Source organism: Mytilus galloprovincialis, chromosome 8, assembly GCF_965363235.1.
Source record: "Mytilus galloprovincialis chromosome 8, xbMytGall1.hap1.1, whole genome shotgun sequence".
NCBI lineage: Eukaryota > Metazoa > Mollusca > Bivalvia > Mytilida > Mytilidae > Mytilus > Mytilus galloprovincialis.
Genome location: NC_134845.1, coordinates 2,817,920 through 2,837,845, shown reverse-complemented (window position 1 = coordinate 2,837,845; position 19,926 = coordinate 2,817,920). Strand labels below are relative to the sequence as shown.

Genomic DNA, 19,926 nt, shown 5'->3' with positions numbered 1-19,926 from the left:
TTAGTATCACTTTATGCGTGACATTTTAATACTGTCAAATCTATATAGCAATGGATAAACTGATATTATTGCTTTCATCACTTGAAAGTTTTTCTTAGATAGCTTGTTAAAAGTTTTGACCAGTTGAACAGTTTTGTTTGATAAAACAAATTTCAATTTGGTCAGCATTTTGAATAAACTACGTGTATAGGTGGAAGGCACCATTTACAGTCAGTAATAGTAATACCCTTAAAATATTAATGCATATAGAGATTTTCATAATTTCCTTCATTACAAACATTTTTAGAATATATATCCCTGCTGTCTAATTTTGCACGGCATTTACTGTTGATGTTTTTATAGATTATTGTTGGTCATCACAAAGGGATTGATTTTCCTTCTTAAGCCGGTAAGCAAAAATGAGAAAAGCAATAAGTTGAGATGACCAATGATAATCTGTTTATCACTATTTTTTTTACCTATGACAACGTTGTTAATTTCCTTGACAACGGCGCATGGGCCTTTAGTGTCTAGCGATAATTTTGCATACCACTCTACTGTGATGAGAAAGGAAATTATCAGTCAGAAAGATCACAGGAAAATTGTGTCAAATAGCGATAGAAGTCTGGAAAAACAGTTTGTGTTTTCTATGTTTCAGGTACATATCCTACTTTAAGTTAAATATGTCTTATCTTATCGTATGTCTTCAATTGAAATTTGTAGCACTGAATTAGAAATGTACCATAAGTACTGAAATATGTAGAATTGTTTATAATTTGTTGGAGAATTTGTCAGATATAGACTCGTAAGATATAGACTCTTTTTTTGGTTTTTTACAATTTTCAGATTTTCACACTTGCAAGAAATTTAACAAGGAATATACATATGTATTATATTGAAAAGGTATATACATATGTATTATATTGAAAAGGTATATCAATTTTGTCATTATGCCAACTCATACTTTTAAATTCTCTATAAAATAAGATTGCATTTTAAATTATATATATCCATTATTTAACAAACAAATTTTACAGACATTTATATATACTGGTTACCTAACATTGGTATAACAATTTAAATCCACTCTATGTTTGGAATAACAATGTATATGCACCCATTCATTTCATGTATAAATCAATATAAGATATAAGATATAAGATATAAGATTTTATTGATATAAAAATCCAAAATCTGGATTGTCATCAACACATACACAAAGAACAAACAAACAGTAATCATTACAATTAATTATATGTACATAAAATGGTAATATATATTTTCTTTCTTATCTATCTATTTGACTGAGGAGGTACAGTTTTACATCATAGTTATACAATTTATATACTAAATAACGTAAAATAGCTTAAGTTAGTGAACGTCTGAACTTGTACATCTCACTAATACCTTTTATGCAACATTTACTGACATCATAATCGTTACTTCGAAATATGAGGTGAAATTTTTCTATGTCTGAAAGATTATTGAAAGATGGTAAAATATCTGAAATATTCTGAAAAAATTTAATTCTCAACTCATTGAGTTTGGTACATTTTATGGTGAAGTGTAATTCATCCTCAACTTCAAATTTACATAGAGGGCACATTCTGTTTTCTAAATCAATCTTTCTGTGTCTGCCCTTTTCAATCATAAGGATACTATTACTTATTCTAATTCTCACAAAGTTTGAAATATCAGCTCTGTCTATATCTAATTTTAAAAAAGTCTTCCATCTCAAATTTCTTTTTCAAATCTTTGTAAGTTCTTAATTTATTTCCTCTTTTATCAATAATATTTTTTGAAATAGAATGGTCCCAAAATTTTATGAAATCATTTTTCATTTTTTTATATATAGAAATAGTCAAACGATTTATACTAAATGAATTTTGATTTTCCCAGACATGGTCAAATCCAACTTTTTCAAATAACAATTTCATTTTAATTCTATACCAGTCTGACTTATTATTAAGGTTTGATGAATAAATTTTATTTATTAAGCTATCCGGATTTGAATTGACTATATGATGCCAGTAACCTACACAAAGTTTAGTAGCATCAACAGAGCATGGGATCATACCCAATTCTCCCAAAACCGCCAAATTTGAAGAAGTTTTGTTAACTCCTAAGACATATTTAGCAAATTTAATTTGTACTTTAACAGGTTGATATAAAAAATATCTAGACTCCATGGAAACATTATATATGATAAGGCCATCTAACCAATATATCTAATATTTAAGTATCTACTGTAGTTGAGAAATTATTTTGAATAACTTTTATAACTTTTTATATTTGATAAATGCCCTTTGTATGTTTCCAATCTACATGCATTTATTATTTCCTATAAAGTCATTGTGAAGAAATTACCCCTTTTGGGACATCATTTGAAAATATAATCTTCTGTAAATCAATTACCAGCTTTATACTTTATCATGTGATTTATGTTTAAAAATAGCAAAGGGTATTTCCTTATACTTGAATGGTTTTCCTGTGAAAGCACCATTGGTTTTGTTTCTTATATTCATAAAATATTTACAAACTGAAAATAAAATAGAATAAAGGTAGGTAAAATTACCACTTTTTAAAAAAAAAATGGAAGTTTTTTAAAATGTTTAATGATTGTCTGAAAAATCTAACCTAAAATGAAAGTAGAGATTTCAAATCTTATTCAAAATAGGAGTGCAATATGTACAACAATAAATCTTGACCAATCTAATCCATACATATGCTGAAACATCATTCTTTCCTACTGTTGAATACTAACCGTGTATTCAGTGAAATCAATTTATTAGTGTGAAGATAAATTAATTATTGCATTGGTTGTAGTTGATTGAACAGCAATTCTAATCAAAGGATAACTAATTTTTTTTTAAATTTGATGTTGACAATAACATCATTCTATTTTATGAACAGATATTAGATTATTGCACCTTGGAAAAGTTATGTAATTTTCATGACAACTGTAACAATAGTTTGTGCCTTAAATATCTGAGCATATATTACATCCATAAATTTATTTTAATGTTCATTGATAGCATGTATATAATGTTCTGTTCAATGCACTATAGTTTGTGTATCAAAAATTGTAGTGATAAGCCTTGGAACATTTAGATATCAAGTCGGTCCCATAACATGCATAAGGTTGATTGCATTTCATGCAATTTTTATCTAAAAACATTAACTGGATAATCTAGTAACATCACATATCAACACAATAAAGTTGTAAAACAACTTCTAAAGGAAACATATTTCTGAAGCTTACCTGCCCTTTGTCACCACATAACTGAATGGGGATATTCTTTGTAAGTTCCCAAATTTATTATTTTCCGATTGTTGATCTTATTTCTTTTTATGGTGACAGTGCAAAACAACTTGAAAAGGATCTAATGAAATAATGAAGCCCCTTTGCCAGCTTTAATCGAATACAGGAGCTAGTTTTACAAGTCCTCCTTGAAAGATATGTTCCTCCCAAATCAGATTATGAAATAAAGTCAAAGTTTAAATGAGAAGAAACACGAAAACACTTCTTGATCGGAACTGATTATTAGGAAAATTAGAGAACAGAAAACACTTTAGGGACAAATGTTTCTGACTCAAATAAATCAACTATAACGCTAATGTTGTAGTATCTAGTTTTAGAATGACATTTCCCCTGCAATATTGGGCCGAAACTCTAATATGATATTAAAACTAGAAAGATCATATCATATAGAACATGTGTACTATGTTTAAGTTGATAAGACTTCAACCTCAGCAAAACTACAACGACCAAAAACTTAACTTAACTGAGAATAGCTTAAACATTTTATCAATTCTTCAATTTTTTACAGAAGAATGGATAAAGAAGACAAGAGAAGATACCTAATTGTTGGCTCAGTTATACTAGAAATTGTTACTCCACTACTGAGAAAGAGGCTAGAAGACTGCTACACTAGTAAAGGATTGGGCTGTTTGCAAGATTTTATAAACAGTCTTCCTGTCAAACACATTCTATTTCATTTGCGTCACAAAAAAAGCCAGTGCTGTATTGATGAAGCCCATTGTTTTAACCTTGGTCTACTGCCTCTTAATTACAGCCAGTGGAAACGATTATATGCAGAAGATCATGGACGAAGAGGTCATCACTGTCATTGCAAATATACAGCCAAGCCTATTTCCTTGAATGACCTTGACATAACCTTGGCAAGTCTTATTTTGCTGAACTGCTTCAGTCTTACACCAAATGAAAATACCTTGATTTCTGACCTCCGAGAATTCAAGAATAACTATCTCAGTCACAACACAGATGGCAGCATATCTGAGACAGAATACAACACACTATGGAAAGATCTGAAAACAAATGTTCAGCAACTGGATCCAAGTAAAGCAGATGACCTTGTAATAATTGAAAACAGACCACTGGACGAGTCTCTGTGTGAAAAATATGTCACATGTCTTCTAGATGTTCATGTCATACTTCAGAAGGTTTGTAGTTTATGTCAACTGTGTATAAAAACATTAAAGTTCATTAAAGGAGTAAAGCCATGAATTCCAATAAACTGCTCTGTCATGTCTGTAAAGGTGGATTTAAAAAAAAAATTAAAGTAAATCTAAAGAGTATCATATGCATTGCGAAATGTATGATACTTAAAAGTTCACAATGAAAACTGTATATATCTGCTTCATAATCATAAATATGTTAAATTGAAAAAGGATTAAATTTAATTTCTAGAAATTTGTCAATTTTTACACCTATTTTCATGATTTCATATATCCCTCGCCCATCAAACATAGGATAAAAGAATATCATTTATAAAAAACATTTCGGCAAAAAAAAAATTTCCACCCGAAGGGTATTGCCATTCCTAATTTTGCAGAAAACATGAATAAAATTTGCAGAATTCTTCAACTATCCAGATTTTTCAAAATTTCTCCTCATTATGAAGTAACAATTACATCACTATCGACTTTTTAATTGAAACAATTAGACCTTATAGCATATGTTCTAATCAAGTTTTCACCACAACATCAAAGTGTAAATTTTCTGATTTAAGGGCCAATATAACGAGTTAGTGAACATTAGTAAACCAATTCATTTCAAATGTACAGCTAATTTAGTAGCATGTTTAGCCAATTGCATATTTGAATGCATCATGACTTGCAAACACAACATTAAAGAAAATATTGAAGATGTTTAACTTAAGTCACTGGCCATTTATATAGACTGATCATCACTTCAATAATTAACTTTCTGGAACATTGAAATAAAGGCAACAGTAGTAAACCGATGTTCAAAACTCATAAATCGATAGAAAAAAACCAAATCTGGGTCACAAACCAAAACCAAAGGAAACACATTAAATATAAGAGAATACGACCCAACATTAAAATGTAACACACCAGAAACGAACTAAGCATTAGACAAAATTCGATGAGAATAACAAATATAACATCAAAACTAAATACCTGAATGTGGGATAGAAAAAGTACCGTGACACGTAAATAGTGTTAAAGCTATGATGTATTATTATTGTTTGTTTATAATAGACTGCCAGCTGATAGACGCCTTCGGGTGACTTTCTGCTGTTATTTTTTCTATGGTCCGGTTGTTGTCCCTTTGATACATTCCCATTCTCAATTTAATAGTTTATTGTTTGCATAAATTAATGGAGTAAAATCAGAAATATTTTTTTGAGCATGTTCAAAACTTTGAACGGACGTCCAACGGATAGAATGTCCGTTAGGCGTCCGTTTTGTACGGTACTCGTCCGTTTCGTTTCCGTTTTGTATCCGTTATACATCCGTTGGAGGTCTAGAAGATAAATTCACCAACGGACTTTTACCGGACGTTTAACGGATAAAAAGGATGTTGAACGGATGAAAAACAAACTTCTACCAGACGTATCTCGGATAAAACGGATGATGAACTGATCTGAAACGGATAAATGCCAAATGAAAATTTCGCGTCAGAAATGCAATTGGTATGTCAAATTTTTTAAGGTTCATGAATTCTTATTATTCATATTCATAATCGATCTTACAGTATAGGCACATCTTCACAATCAAGCAGTTCTTATTCTGTCCTAACACTGCCCTTTGGCGGAATTTTGAAGAAAAAACCAAAACCAGTTACACAGAAATGTTTTGAATATTTAAAAAAAATTACATGTATTATAATTGTTGCCTTAGATTTTTCCGTATATCTTGGTCATCCGTTTTATCTGGTACGCTTTTGTTAGGTGTCTGTTTTATGCGTTACTCGGTCGTTGGATGTCCATTCGACATCCGTTCTGTCCGGTATGTGTCCGTTTTTTGTACGTTGCATATCCGGTGTGCATCTGTTACACGTTTGTTTTATTCAGTGACCGAGGCTTGACACAGAAGTGTGTTATCTTAAAGTCGACCACAGAAAATCCAGTATATGGGTCAATATTTTTAATTGTTTTCACATAAGCGGTAATGGTAATGTTTTTTCCTGTAGCTCAGTCCATATCATAAACTTGGATATGAATGATAGCTCATTTCAAAGCTCAGTGACTTTTTGGAGGTACGAAGTGAGGTTACTTCTCCGTAAATTAGCATTCCTCGAACATCCTTTTGTGATGCGGCTCCTTGTGGTAAAATATCCCCTTCTTAACACAATATCTTCTTTGAAAATTTAATACTTTAAAAACATTTAATAGCTCTATAGTTTTCACATATTTATTCTATGTTCCTTTACTTTCCTTTCCACCACAAATGGTTAAGCTCAGTCATTTGTAAACAAGATTGTGTCCATAGTACACAGATGCCCAACTCACACTATCATTTTCCATGTTCATTGGACTATGAAATTGGGGTCAAAAGTTTAATTTGGCATAAAAATTAGAATGATCATATCATAGGGAACATGTTCACTTAGTTTCATGTGGATTGTACTTCAACTTCAGAAAAAATTACCTTGACAAAAAACTTTAACCTGAAGCGGGACAGAAGGACGGACGAACGAACGGACGCACAGACAAGAAAACATATTGCCCCTCTACTATCGTAGGTGGGCATTAAAATAGAAACATGTCCAATATCAATACACAGAGATTTTTTCTTTACACGTGACTTTTTGTTCCTCATTTCGAGTTGCGTTAGGGTTATAGTCCCATATATATGAAATCAATCCATGCAATCAGAATACTACAATTAGTGTCCTAATAATTTAAAATCATAAGATTTTATGAATTTCTATTAAAACAATATTTAAATCTTATTTGTTGATAAAGTATTAGTGTGTTATCTGAGAATCATATGATCAAATTGAATACTAAAACACTTCATCAATGTTTTATGACCTAAAACACTAGTAAAATAAATCCAAGTTTAAAATGTCTTGTGCAACCATATGCATTCCTTGTACCGAATCACTGGACGAGTGTAATTATTCCTGGTTTCAAAACACTTGTGCGTACATTCTTCAGACTTATAATACTTTTTCCATATTATTATTTTGCATTTATCAACTCTGCAAGTTTAATTTAATTCAACCACTCCAAGAAGTACCAATCCCTATATTTATATGTTTCCCCTTTAAACACTCTTTTAAGAATCTTATTATGAGTTGTGGATATTTTACACTGAACCTGGATTAAAAAACCAAGTGAACTTTTGTTGGTGGATAAAAAAACACTAGGAATTTTCATCCTCCGAAGAAAGTACACTAGCGGAATCAAACTACTGTTACGATACCACAATTACTTGCAGAAAATAAAAAAGACAAAGGATGTATTGTGTGAAATGAAAATTGATAGCTACACTTTTCTTATTTAAGATTGATACAAAAATAGATGCAACAGCAGCTGAAATAAGAACAACAATTGGTAATAGTAATGCTGAGGTAATGGAAACTATTGGCATAAAAACTACTGAACTACTGGCTACAATGGGTATCAACAATGGTTTGTTGATGGCTAAAATGGAGGTATGTGTATGTTTATATAAGGGCCCCTCTGTAACTAAGGGTCTCAATAGTCATGATAGTACATCTACAGAGGTATGTCAACTCTCAGGGCAAGATCTGTTTGAATCGACACTTAAGAGATGAGATAGATAGTTTTCTTGCTTGATGTTATGTTACTAAGGTTCTTTATAGTACATCTACAGAGATTTGTCTACTCTCAGGCCAAGGTGCGTTTGACTCCACACTTCATAGATGAAAAAGATAGTTTTCCTGCTTGATGTAATGTTACTAAGGTTCTCAATAGTACACCTACAGAGATGTGTCAACTCTCAGGCCAAGGTGCGTTTGACTCCACACTTCATAGATGAGATAGATAGTTTTCTTGCTTGATGTAATAATTTTGTGGTATTCATTATTAACAAAATCGAAGTTGATTTGAAAACGTAACTACTAGTATATAAGTTTTTGTCAAAATTGATAATTCTATCTCTTTTATTCTAATAATTAATGAAATACTTGAATTTGACTGCATGAAATGAAAACTGCCAAGTATCCTAGCATTTTGTAAGAACATTATATATTTTAGATAGCTGTTGCTGGAAGTTATTAAAAAGTTGATTTGAAAAAGCTAACAAAAAAAAAATTATAGGTGACTAGCTATCTGAAAGGAGTTTAAAAATAAAAATTCAAGCTTTTTATGTTAGTTATTAGTTATGTATGTGCCTGTCCCAAGTCAGGAGCCTGTAATTCAGTGGTTATCGTTTGTTTATGTGTTACATATTTGTTTTTCGTTCATTTTTTTACTTAAATAAGGCCGTTAGTTTTCTCGTTCTAATTGTTTTACATTGTCTTATCGGGGCCTTTTATAGCTGACAATGCGGTATGGGCTTTACTCATTGTTGAAGGCCGTACGGTGACCTATAGTTGTTAATGTTTGTGTCATTTTGGTCTTATGTGGATAGTTGTCTCATTGGCAATCATACCACATCTTCTTTTTTATATTTTATACCTATTTATAAATTTTTTTATATTTGACAGAAATAAACCATTCTTCCAAATAACCTGGCATTTTGTAAGACCCAGATAATTTGAAAAAGTTATAGGAATCTTTAAAGGTGAAAATCTGAATGAAGTCCAAACAAAAGACAAGGCCCCCTATTTTCTCATTTTTCAAATTTTGTTTTGGGAAGCTGCTTATCATGTTAAAATATTCACTCATGTTTGAAGTTTATTTGATGTACTTCAAAACCCTTAATTAAAAAAAAATGGTGAGACTAGGGGGATAAAAGGTCATAAAAAACGCCAAAATAATGAAAAATTATGATTTTTGGCCATTGTGTCGTAAAATTAAATAGTGTGTGCCTACATCACTCCGAGAAAATTATCGCGTTTTAGACAGCAAAAACAGTTCTCATGACAGTGAAATAAAAAAAAAATCATGGGTCATGTTGGCGCAGGCACTTCAAAACTAAAAAGTTGTTGTACGAACACCTGCAAAATGAATAATAATTACAATACTTGAATAATAACGATGTTTACCCCCTCAACTGGAATAATTTAAAATAATAAGTAGCTTTCCAAAACAGAATTTGAACTAGATGTGTCAAAGGGACACCAATGGCCCCGTCCAAAAATTTTGAAAAATCGGCAATTTAAATAATAAATGTGGACACATATCAAAAATCAGCTCAAAATCTGGAGTTGAATAGAAAAAAATGACTGTGTATAACTGTAATTTTCAATAATTTATCAAAGTCTAAAGCCCGAAATTTCATCAAAAATTAGCAGAGCGGAATGAAACTTACACTTGATCTGTTACTCATCATGGTTAACTCATATACCAAAAATCAGCCTAATATCTGAAGGCATTTAGAAAAAAAAAGTCTTTATAAGTGTGATTTTCAACAATTTCTCAAAGTCCAAAGCCTGTAATTTCATCAAAAATTAGCAGAGCTGAACGAAACTCAAACTTGATCTGATATTCATCATAGTTAACTCACATACCAAAAATCAGCAGAATATCTGAAGGTGTTTAGAAAAAAATAATGGTTTGTTACGGAATGACCGAATTTTGAAATTACGGACAAGAATACAACTATATGGCACCGACAACTTCGTTGCCAGGCCATTAAAAGGAGGAAAAAGGGGGACCAAAAACAGGCCTTATCGTACCTTGTCCTTTTCTAGCCTATTTTACCTAAAAATACTGGTTGAATTGATGAAGCATTGGTCAAGACCAATTTCAGACGTTACAAAGGTTATCAAGTACTCCATCAGACCTATTTAGTAAAGTCTGGACCAAATTTAAGTCCATTTAACTACTGTTGAGATAATGTTAAGTCTTGTCCGGTAAGTAACATTTTTTCAGCATCACATGAGAGATGTGTACCAGATGTTTTTGTTGGATAAATAGATCAATAGACAGACTGAAAGAATAACAGACAGATATACTGTTGGACAATGTAAATACAATATGGCTGCAAGAGTTGCAGAATAATAAACAGAAAAACTTTCTGTTTTCAGGAGGTGTTACAGAATATGATGTGTCAGAGATGTCAAAGAAACCTCAACGAACAAGGTGAGGGAGTTAATAATTCTACTTTAAAGTATCATGTATGGATAGACCTTAAAATGTTCAGCACTGAGGGTAACACCAATGTTATATAGATATTTACAGATTTTAGTTATTACTATATTCTTTATTGCCTGATTAACTATTGCTTGCTAATTGTCTACTGTTCATTGAAGTTTTAAATTTAAATCAGCTGATACATTACAGACATGATGAGTAAATAAACTTAAAAACATTAAACATAATGTGTCTCCTTGGATACAAACTCGCTGATCTTTATAGTGTAAATGCAGGTACAGGTATCTGGTTATGTCAGAGTTAAGTCTTTTATGTTAAGACAACCACGTACATAATAGCTTAGTTTTGAGCGGTCAATGCTGCAAATGAATTAAGCAGGATCTATTCTCTTATAAGTAGTTTTTTTTCAAATTATCATGGGTTATTTAAAGTACCTTTGACATTATACAAGGAAAGATACCATAAATGTTGAAAAATAAATAAAAAATCAGTCAAATCTAACCGTACCTGTGTAGATTTGAGTATATAACACAAATACAATACTCAACTCATCATTTTTTTTTGAAAGAACATTGTTCTCTTATTTTTATCAAATTATTTTTCTTGAGAATATGTCTGTGATTTAGAATCATCTAGCATGTGTGTATGCGTTTTCTTTATGGTGTTTTGACTGGATTATCAATTATGTAAAAACAAATGTTTATACAATTTATAATTATATCAATATGTACTTAGTGGTGTTAATTTTAAAAAGGCTTTAAGCAATTGATAAACCGAAAATGTATGTTGTATTTCAATGTAATATGTGGTGTTGGTATATAATATTACAAGGTTCGGGATTATTGGAAAGTTTAGGATTTCTTTGACCTACCCCCTTTTTAAAATATTTATATGTTACAAAAATTTAAACTAAATTGATACTAAGTTTCTATATCATGTCGTATATCATTTTAAGAGTCCTTATCTCCTTTAGAAACATTCATTAAACTATCTCTATTAAGTATTCTTTTTTGTATTCAGTGCCATTGTAATAGAATGAATGGGGAAGTCAAAGTTTACTAAAAAATATTCAATGTAATGTATACAGTGATTTGTATTGAATTGTCAATTCATTTTTTTAGACAAACAGGAAGAGCCTAAACAGCCATACAAACTTATACAGTCTATTTTGGCTCTACATTATCAAACTGACTTGACATTAATAGTTGGTTTTGACTGGAGTGGACTAGTAACAGATATGGTTGTGATGGATAATGGTAGCTTGGTGGTGTGTTTACCTAGGCAGGATAGATTATTGATCTGTAAAATAGATGGATCACAGGTAGACAGTATAGATGTAGATGAACCATGGTATGTTACCGTTATCAATAGCTCTACAGTAGCTGTAATAGAGTATCATACTTACTGTATAGAGATGTATGACATCAAAAGTAAACGCAAAATTAAATCAATATCACCAAATCGAGAACAGTTGTGTAGTAACATTACAACTTTAAACAACAAGTTAATTGTAAGTGATAACGACAGACTATTAGTTATAGATCATCATACAGGAGAAACAGAACAGATAATACAAACTTCTTGCTATCCTGAAAGGCTGCATGGATCTGGTGGCATACTATTCTACTGTGATCGTAAAGGAACCAATCTGCATTGGTACAGGTATAGTGATGACAGACATCACACCCTAACATTACCATCACCACCACAAGGTATGACTACATTAGAAGATGGCAGTCTGTATGTGAGGTGTACAGATGAAGCAGTACATGTGTCCCATGATGGTAGGCAGTATATCACTGTGAGGAAAACTGCATTTGATGAACTGAATCCTCCTTCGATATCATATAATTCGAAGGAAAGAAAAATAGTCACAATTTCTATTTAGGCTGAAAGTTCGAGGATTTTTATAGAAAATAATATATACTACTGTAAACATCTATATATTTTATAATTCATGTACTTCAGAAGATAAACAACAGAACATTTAACTTAAGGATGTTTGCTATCCTGTTTAAAAATAACAACCTTTTTAAAAGACTGTTATAAATTGAAAATATATAAATAAAGAAACTAAAAAAAAGAGAAAAACATGTAGAGTCCGTGTGCATGTTTTCGAGATATAAGCCGTTAAAATTTGCCGGGAAATAATTCTCTCTAGATATTTCGTTCACTTAAAATTGGCACCTTCCTTATTTAAAAACAATGAAAATATAACAAGGATTTCATAAGATTTTGAAATATGGCTTTTTAAATAATATTTATTTAAAAAGAAAAATGAAAAGAAAAGTAGGGGTTAGTGGGCAAATATTTTGAATGTTAAAACATGGATAAAACTAGAGGATTCCGATAATCTGGCAAAAATAGAAGAGGAGCAAACATCCTTAAACAATATATTTTAGCCAGCTTTGACATTTTAGTCACTGCTGAAATAGTTATAATCTATTTCATTGTAATTTTGCTGTAAATAGTTATCAAAGGTACCAGGGTTATAATTTAATACGTCAGACGCGCATTTCGTCTACATAAGAAACATCAATTACGCTCATATCAAAATGGAAAGACATCCTAAGAAGTTTAAAGTTGAAGAGCAATGGGAAGAAAAAAATCTAAAAAGTTCTGCTAAATACGGGTATATAAAAAAGAAGATGTGGTATGATTGCCAATGAGACAACTATCCACAAAAGACCAAAATGACACACAAATTAAGAACTATAGGTCACCTGGTGTAAAACAAGAGAAAGTTCTAGTAAATATATGTTTATTTCTTGAAATCAGTAATCAAAGTGCTACAGATTTTACACAATAAAATAGCAAGTCTCACTTGATAATAAATTTAGAATTTCATAAATGAACTAAATTAAGGGACATAACTCTATGCAAATTTATAATCAATTAAATAAAACTTGCCAAAACTATATTTTATCAAGTGAAACTGCTTTACAAAACTTACGTACAGGTTAATGCATAATACAATATGTTAAATAAACCGAATCGTTTCAAAAAAATGAATACTTAATTTCAAATGTTTTGCATAATAACTTGTTGCTATGGAAACAATAAACTATTTAAAATTAGTAAAATCTTTGCCAAACTATCTTTATATTTAATCGCATAAAATCTAATACCAATTACAATTTATTTTTGAATAAATCGGTATGTGAAATAAATATTGCAAAATATTAAATAAAGAATATACCCATGTTGCTTAGCAACAAACATGTACTTCTGTCACGAATTCCGTGTATGTGTTATACAATAAAATTAACTAAATTCAATTTAAATATAAGTTCAAAAGTCAATTCAAAATGTTCAAACAATTTTGTGAACAAACTGAAATCCTGCGAACAAGTGTCGCTTTCCAAAACCGGATTTATGAACTTAATATACAATCTATATACAAAATATAAAACACAACTTACAGAATAATAAAGAAGAAAATAAGGTTTCATGTCTATGTTATTTAGCTTTCGATCTAACTCTTCAATCATTGTTTTATCAACAAAAGACATTTCTCCCGGCAAATAAAATTACAAATTATCTCCCCTGGACATAATAATACTTAAAGTTAATACGGATACAATATGAAATATTTCCGGACTTTAAATAAACTTTTAAAAATAACTATTATAAAATTAACTAAATGTTTCTAAACATAGAATAGATTTGTATAAAATAAAATTCTTGAAACGTTTATCATTTGTTTACATAACAAAAGCATCGCGTCCTAAGCGTAACCAACACAAAAATAATTAATCTCAATGGAAACAAAATAAAATATATACAAAATATATACAATTAATTTCATTGAACTTCTTAAATGAATTTTAACTTTCATTAGCTTTTTCCAAAAATATAAAGTTATTCAAACTCTTTAATTTAAATAAAACAAAAACACAAAATATATAATTCAGCTTACCTGGTGTAAAACAAGAGAAAGTTCTAGTAAATATAGATGTTTATTTCTTGAAATCAGTAATCAAAGTGACCGTTGAAAACATAAATTGTTTCCATGCTGGGGTGGTCACATGATCACTGATTTCTTAACTTTCTCCTGTTTTCACCAATCAAAAATGACCTTGTAAAGCTGCCTTGACCACAACCTATTTTCACTGGTTGATCAATAATCCAGTCATGGGTGACAGGTGTTACAAACAATTTCACACATGAGTAATAGGAAAAGGTTGTTTAACAAAAGCCTTAATTTCAGGTAAGGTTCATAATCCAAAGTAAATAATTTAGCACTTACATGTCTCTTTGTTATCCGTCTTAATTACGTAATCGAAATATTCAAGTTGTATGTCATTCTTCTTTGTCAAAAATTAACATTCCAAAAATAATGTAACATTATGTAAGAAGAATTTTTAGAAGTAAAATAAAAATTTAAACTTCAAAATACTTTAACTCAAATTGTAAAAATTGAATAAATTTCACTTAAGTTTTGGTCTGTTATATTAAAATTTTGTCTTTGGCCATCCACAATTTTACTATAACAACTCTTCCTCAACCTCACTAAGCTTTGTCCCAAAGCTTGAATTTGAAACATCATCTGAACAGATAAAATAAGAATAATAATTATATATATATACATGTACAAAGAATTAAAGTATGATTAACATAATGGAAATGTTCATAAAGAGTTATTGTTTGTGTGAATGTAGTTTTGTGATCTAATGCCCATAAAATATTTAAGTTAAAAATTAAAAATACATATATGTATGGTCATAATTGCAGATATATTCAATAAGACACTTCCAAAATTTCAAAGGATGTATATTTGTACAATTGTAACAGGGAGGCACTGAGGTATTGTATGTTTGCAAATATGCATTTAATAAGTATTGTCATTTTTTTTACAATATAAACACTTCACACTAACATATGTGTGTTTTAAAATAGTACTGATGCAGTTTACCAATAATGAAAAATCAAGTAAACCAGGTGCTTTAGTGCAACAGAAAAGACAAAGTACCAATAAATTTTCATATTAAAAGACAATATAACAATATAAAATTCAAATAGAAAATAGAAAATGAACAATTCATTATATGCTCACTTTTTGCAAGCGCATGCTCTGCAATATCATGATCTGCAATCTCTAGATCTGCGATCTCTATGTTATAATGTAATCTAAAAATATGTTTTATATATCTGTGTTCTTAATCCTACAAAAAGAAATAAACTAAACATTAAAACGCTCTAAACTCCTCCACTTTGGCTCTCGGTTTCATTTCACTGAACACTTAACTTCATCATACATAACTATAACATTGGAATGGATTCTAGTTTCTCAGGACACTAAATTGCTAAAATAAAAAAAATGTGATGATTAGTCGAATGAGCACGGCCGTACTCTAGCACTACTGACAACAAAACACTTATGCACACTGTTAGGTTTGACTACACATCATAATTTGCCTATCAAATTTCTCAAATTAGAAAAAAATGTTAATCAAAGGGTCAAATAAATAAAGAATGGTCAACTGCGCAGATTCGAAACTGGAGTACAATCCAGATTATTTGAATGTAAGCGAGTTATTCGCCACCAAAGCTTTATCTGTGTTATTCCAGTGAAATTATACAGTTATTTGTTTTCACCTATGGCCTCGTAAAATATTTCCTCTGTTTTCTCCTCCTTCCTCTTCTAGTTTTCCATGTAAAATATTCATGTATCAAGCCCTCTCCAATATTCTGTTTTGGTTCCCATGTCGGTTTGGAACCATCTTTCCATTTCACAAGAAAATACTGTATTCCTCTTTTTTTCCTTGTATTTAGTAGTGTCTTTACCTCATGAAACGTATCATCTATAACATTGTTTGGTTCATCTCCATTATCACTGTTAGTATCTGAATCTGTACTCTCATCGTCTGCAATTTGATTATCTTGATCATTATCTCCAGGTTGGTTATTTATTTTGCGCATCGGATGGATTATCTGGAACTGGACGTTCTGGAGCTTGTGGCGGATCACGGAAATCAGTGGGATCTACATATTGCCTAAGATTGCTCGCATTGACCATAGATTTATGTTCCTTCTGGTCACTGCAGCGTCTTAATTTATATGTGAAATTTGGCCCACAGTCAGTTATGTAACAAGGACCATTAAATTTATCAACTAATTTTGGTGAACGACCGACAGGGACTACATTTTTTTTTAAAGCAAAACTTTATCTCTAAGCCTAAATTCAGGAATTTTGGTATTTTTGTCGTATCGTTCTTTCATTTTTGCTTGTTTAAGCTTAATATTTTCAGCAGCCAAATCTTTATATAACACATTCACAGAGAAACTTAGGTTTGCCAAAGAATTTCTTAATTCAGAAGTTTATAAATACCTGTACACACTTTCAAAATAGCAAATTTATATAAAAAGGTATGTAGATAGAAAACAAAACCCGCCAGATACGAGTTAAGTCTACAAAAAAGCATCAGTAAAGCTCGAATGAAGTTAAAAGGCTAAATAAGTTACAAAGTTAAGGAGTGTATTCCTTAGGTAAACAATCCTTAGCTTTTTGAAAAGGTCAAAGTTTATAATAGGACAGTGACTCAAAAAAGAAACAAAAGAGAAACAACTCGAGGTCAGAATACCGTTAGTAATGATGACCGTGCTTGAAAGTCACATGTCAAGCTCTCTGTCGTATACTGAATTTACTAGATAAGAAAAATAAAAGAAGGAAAATAAGCCTTCACGAGTGAATTTAATAATATTGCATGCAAGTAGTATTTTATCGCACTAAATAGTTGAAATAGAAAGCATCTCACTGATACTCAGGAAAAGAATAAGCATTTGCTTCATCACATATCTTAATCTAATAGTTGAATTCGAATGTCAAACGGCCTACATTAAATGTTTTGAATCCGGATTCATTGACATTTGATCCGGAATTGTTGAGAACGCAGACCGATAGTGTGCTTTTGAAATGTGATCTATAATGTGAATGTATCAAGACGTGTAGGATAGTTGGTCAACACAATGAATACAATTTTCAAAACCGTACCATACTACAAACATTAAAAGAGGGACGAAAGATACCAAAGGGACAATCAAACTCATAAATCTAAAACAAACTGATAACGCCAAGGCTAATCAAAGAGCTAAAAGCTCTGAGGAAAAATGACGCCACTGTCTCTAATATTGGGATATTTGTTATGCAAGTTTTGATTTTCACATACTGTAATTAGTTTAACAATGCAACATGTCTCGTACAAAATGTAAGCATATAATTGATATTCGTATATATTTGTGTGTGAAGTGAAGATGACAACTGGCTGTTTTTTTTAAAGATAAATGAATAGGTCAAGACTACCTAAATTGTACAAATAAATACCGTAGAAAGGCTTGTATATTTCTCAATGGTACATAGTCCGAACCCCCTTCTCCCAGAAAATTTTAGGTAATTTTAAATAATCTTTTTGTTATTGTTATCAAAGGTCTAATGAAACTCAGGTAATTTCAAAGATTTCTAGTCAAACCGGCACCTGGTTAAATTGGCAACTGGTCAAATCGGCACCTGGTATAGTCAAATTGGCACCTGGTTAAATCGACACCCGATATAGTCAATTCGTCACCCATGTTAAATATATATTTTTAACAGTATTTTAAGCAAAAAGAGTAAAAATAAGAAAGGGGTTGCCAGATTTATTTTCAATTTTTAAGCAAAAAGAGTTAAATACCGAAGGAAGGGATTGTCCAAAATTATTAACTTTCACATTTTTAGGGGTTCATGTACACTTTGTATATATTTATTTTTCTCAACTAAATGTGTATGTTCCAGACCGTATGAGTATTTGGACCGTACACGTACAGTCTGGACCGTATGCGTACTTTTTCAAAATACTTATACGGTTGGACCCTACGCGTACGGTCTGATTAATATCATTAAGAAGTTGCTTAAGTTTATAAGTTACAAATGCATGTAAAGTTCATGTACATGCTTACTAAATCTGTAAATATCTTGTATTTAGCATGTTGATCAGTAAAACATTAATTGAATTATGATCATAGAAAATTACTATATCGGAAATTAACATGATGTGGGACGACAATTTTAGAAAATTATAAAAGACCTTTTATACAAAATAACTGCAAACATGTAAATGTAAAAAATATATCATTAATTGTGGTAGTAAGTGTCACCTTGGGCGAGAGTACCAAAATAGGATTCAGATATACAATTAAACAAATATTTAATTTCAATTGTTCAATTGTTCATTTAATCCATCTAAAAGTGATTGTAATAACAATTTATAAACCTGAAAATAAAGATTGTGATAAATGGTTAGCTCGTACTGGACCATACGTGTATGCTCATACGGTCTGACCATACGCATTTGGTGGGACCGTACGTGTACGGTCCAAATACTCATATGGTCTGGAACATGTATTTTTAATTATAAATATATGAGGTTTATTTAGGAATTAAAGTTATAATTTGGATATTATTTTATGCATTTTTTAACCAGTTGAGCATTTTACAGGATTATATCAATAAACATACTTACACCAGCAGCTACCTTCTTTACATTCTAAAGTCAAGGGCCTTTTGAAATCCCATTTTTACAATGATATTATAGTGAGTAGATTTACAAAACTACGTAAATGAGCTACATCCAGTCATCCAAAACATGTCAATAGACTAATTACAGGATTACTCAAGTTGTAAATATGTGCTAAATTGGATATTGTATAGAAAGGTATATACTATGAAAATAAGAGCTTGGGGCACAGCCTCTCGCTCTAATTTTCATAGTATATACCTTTCTATACAATAACCGAGACATCTATGATTATTTTTCTACAAAAATTGAAATTTATGCATTTAATATCATTCTCTACCATAATATGAAAAGAAATTACATGTAACAGCACCCCATCTAGTCCTCAGTGGCATGTTATAAGTCCTTAGTGCACTAAGGACTCCTTAGCAGTGTTAGACGCACCCGATGAAAATAACGTGCAAGATACTTTTTTCGATCATCGTGAAGTGACAATTTTAATTCCAATTCCTCCATGCACTCTACCCCTGTTGAATTGTATATTTATAATTCCTCGTGCTTTTAATAACCCCCTTTTCGTGATTACCGTTCTGCCAACAGAAACCCGGGGCTTGATTTACATGTAAAATCATGGGCGGATCCAGCCACGATAAAGGGGGTTCCAACTACATGTTTCCATTAAATAAGGGGTATCGTTGTCGCTGGGTTTCTCAGTGTTATCCCACCCTTTTCATATAATTTAGATTTCAAAAGTGTATGTACCTTATTCATATATTGTGTAGGTTAAAATGTTATCTTTTCCCACATCGTTTGCGTTTTGTTTGTTGTGTAATGTAACAGTGCAATACCTTAGTGTCAAAAGAGAGTTTTTCCTGACCTATTCACATATTTTTAAGCCTGACAAGATGACCTATTCCAACGGAACGTCCTATCACCTTGTAGAAAGGAACTTGAGA

General features: G+C 30.9%; 1 protein-coding gene across 1 annotated transcript; it reads left to right on the top strand.

Moving 5' to 3' along the window:
• Positions 1-3,815: 3,815 nt before the first annotated feature.
• LOC143043072 (uncharacterized) lies at positions 3,816-12,447 on the top strand. The gene is made up of 4 exons (XM_076215555.1): positions 3,816-4,443; positions 7,760-7,909; positions 10,412-10,466; positions 11,600-12,447. The coding sequence occupies exons 2-4, from the start codon at positions 7,829-7,831 to the stop codon at positions 12,364-12,366; spliced, it is 903 nt and encodes a 300-aa protein (XP_076071670.1). The 5' UTR covers positions 3,816-4,443; positions 7,760-7,828; the 3' UTR covers positions 12,367-12,447.
• Positions 12,448-19,926: the final 7,479 nt, after the last annotated feature.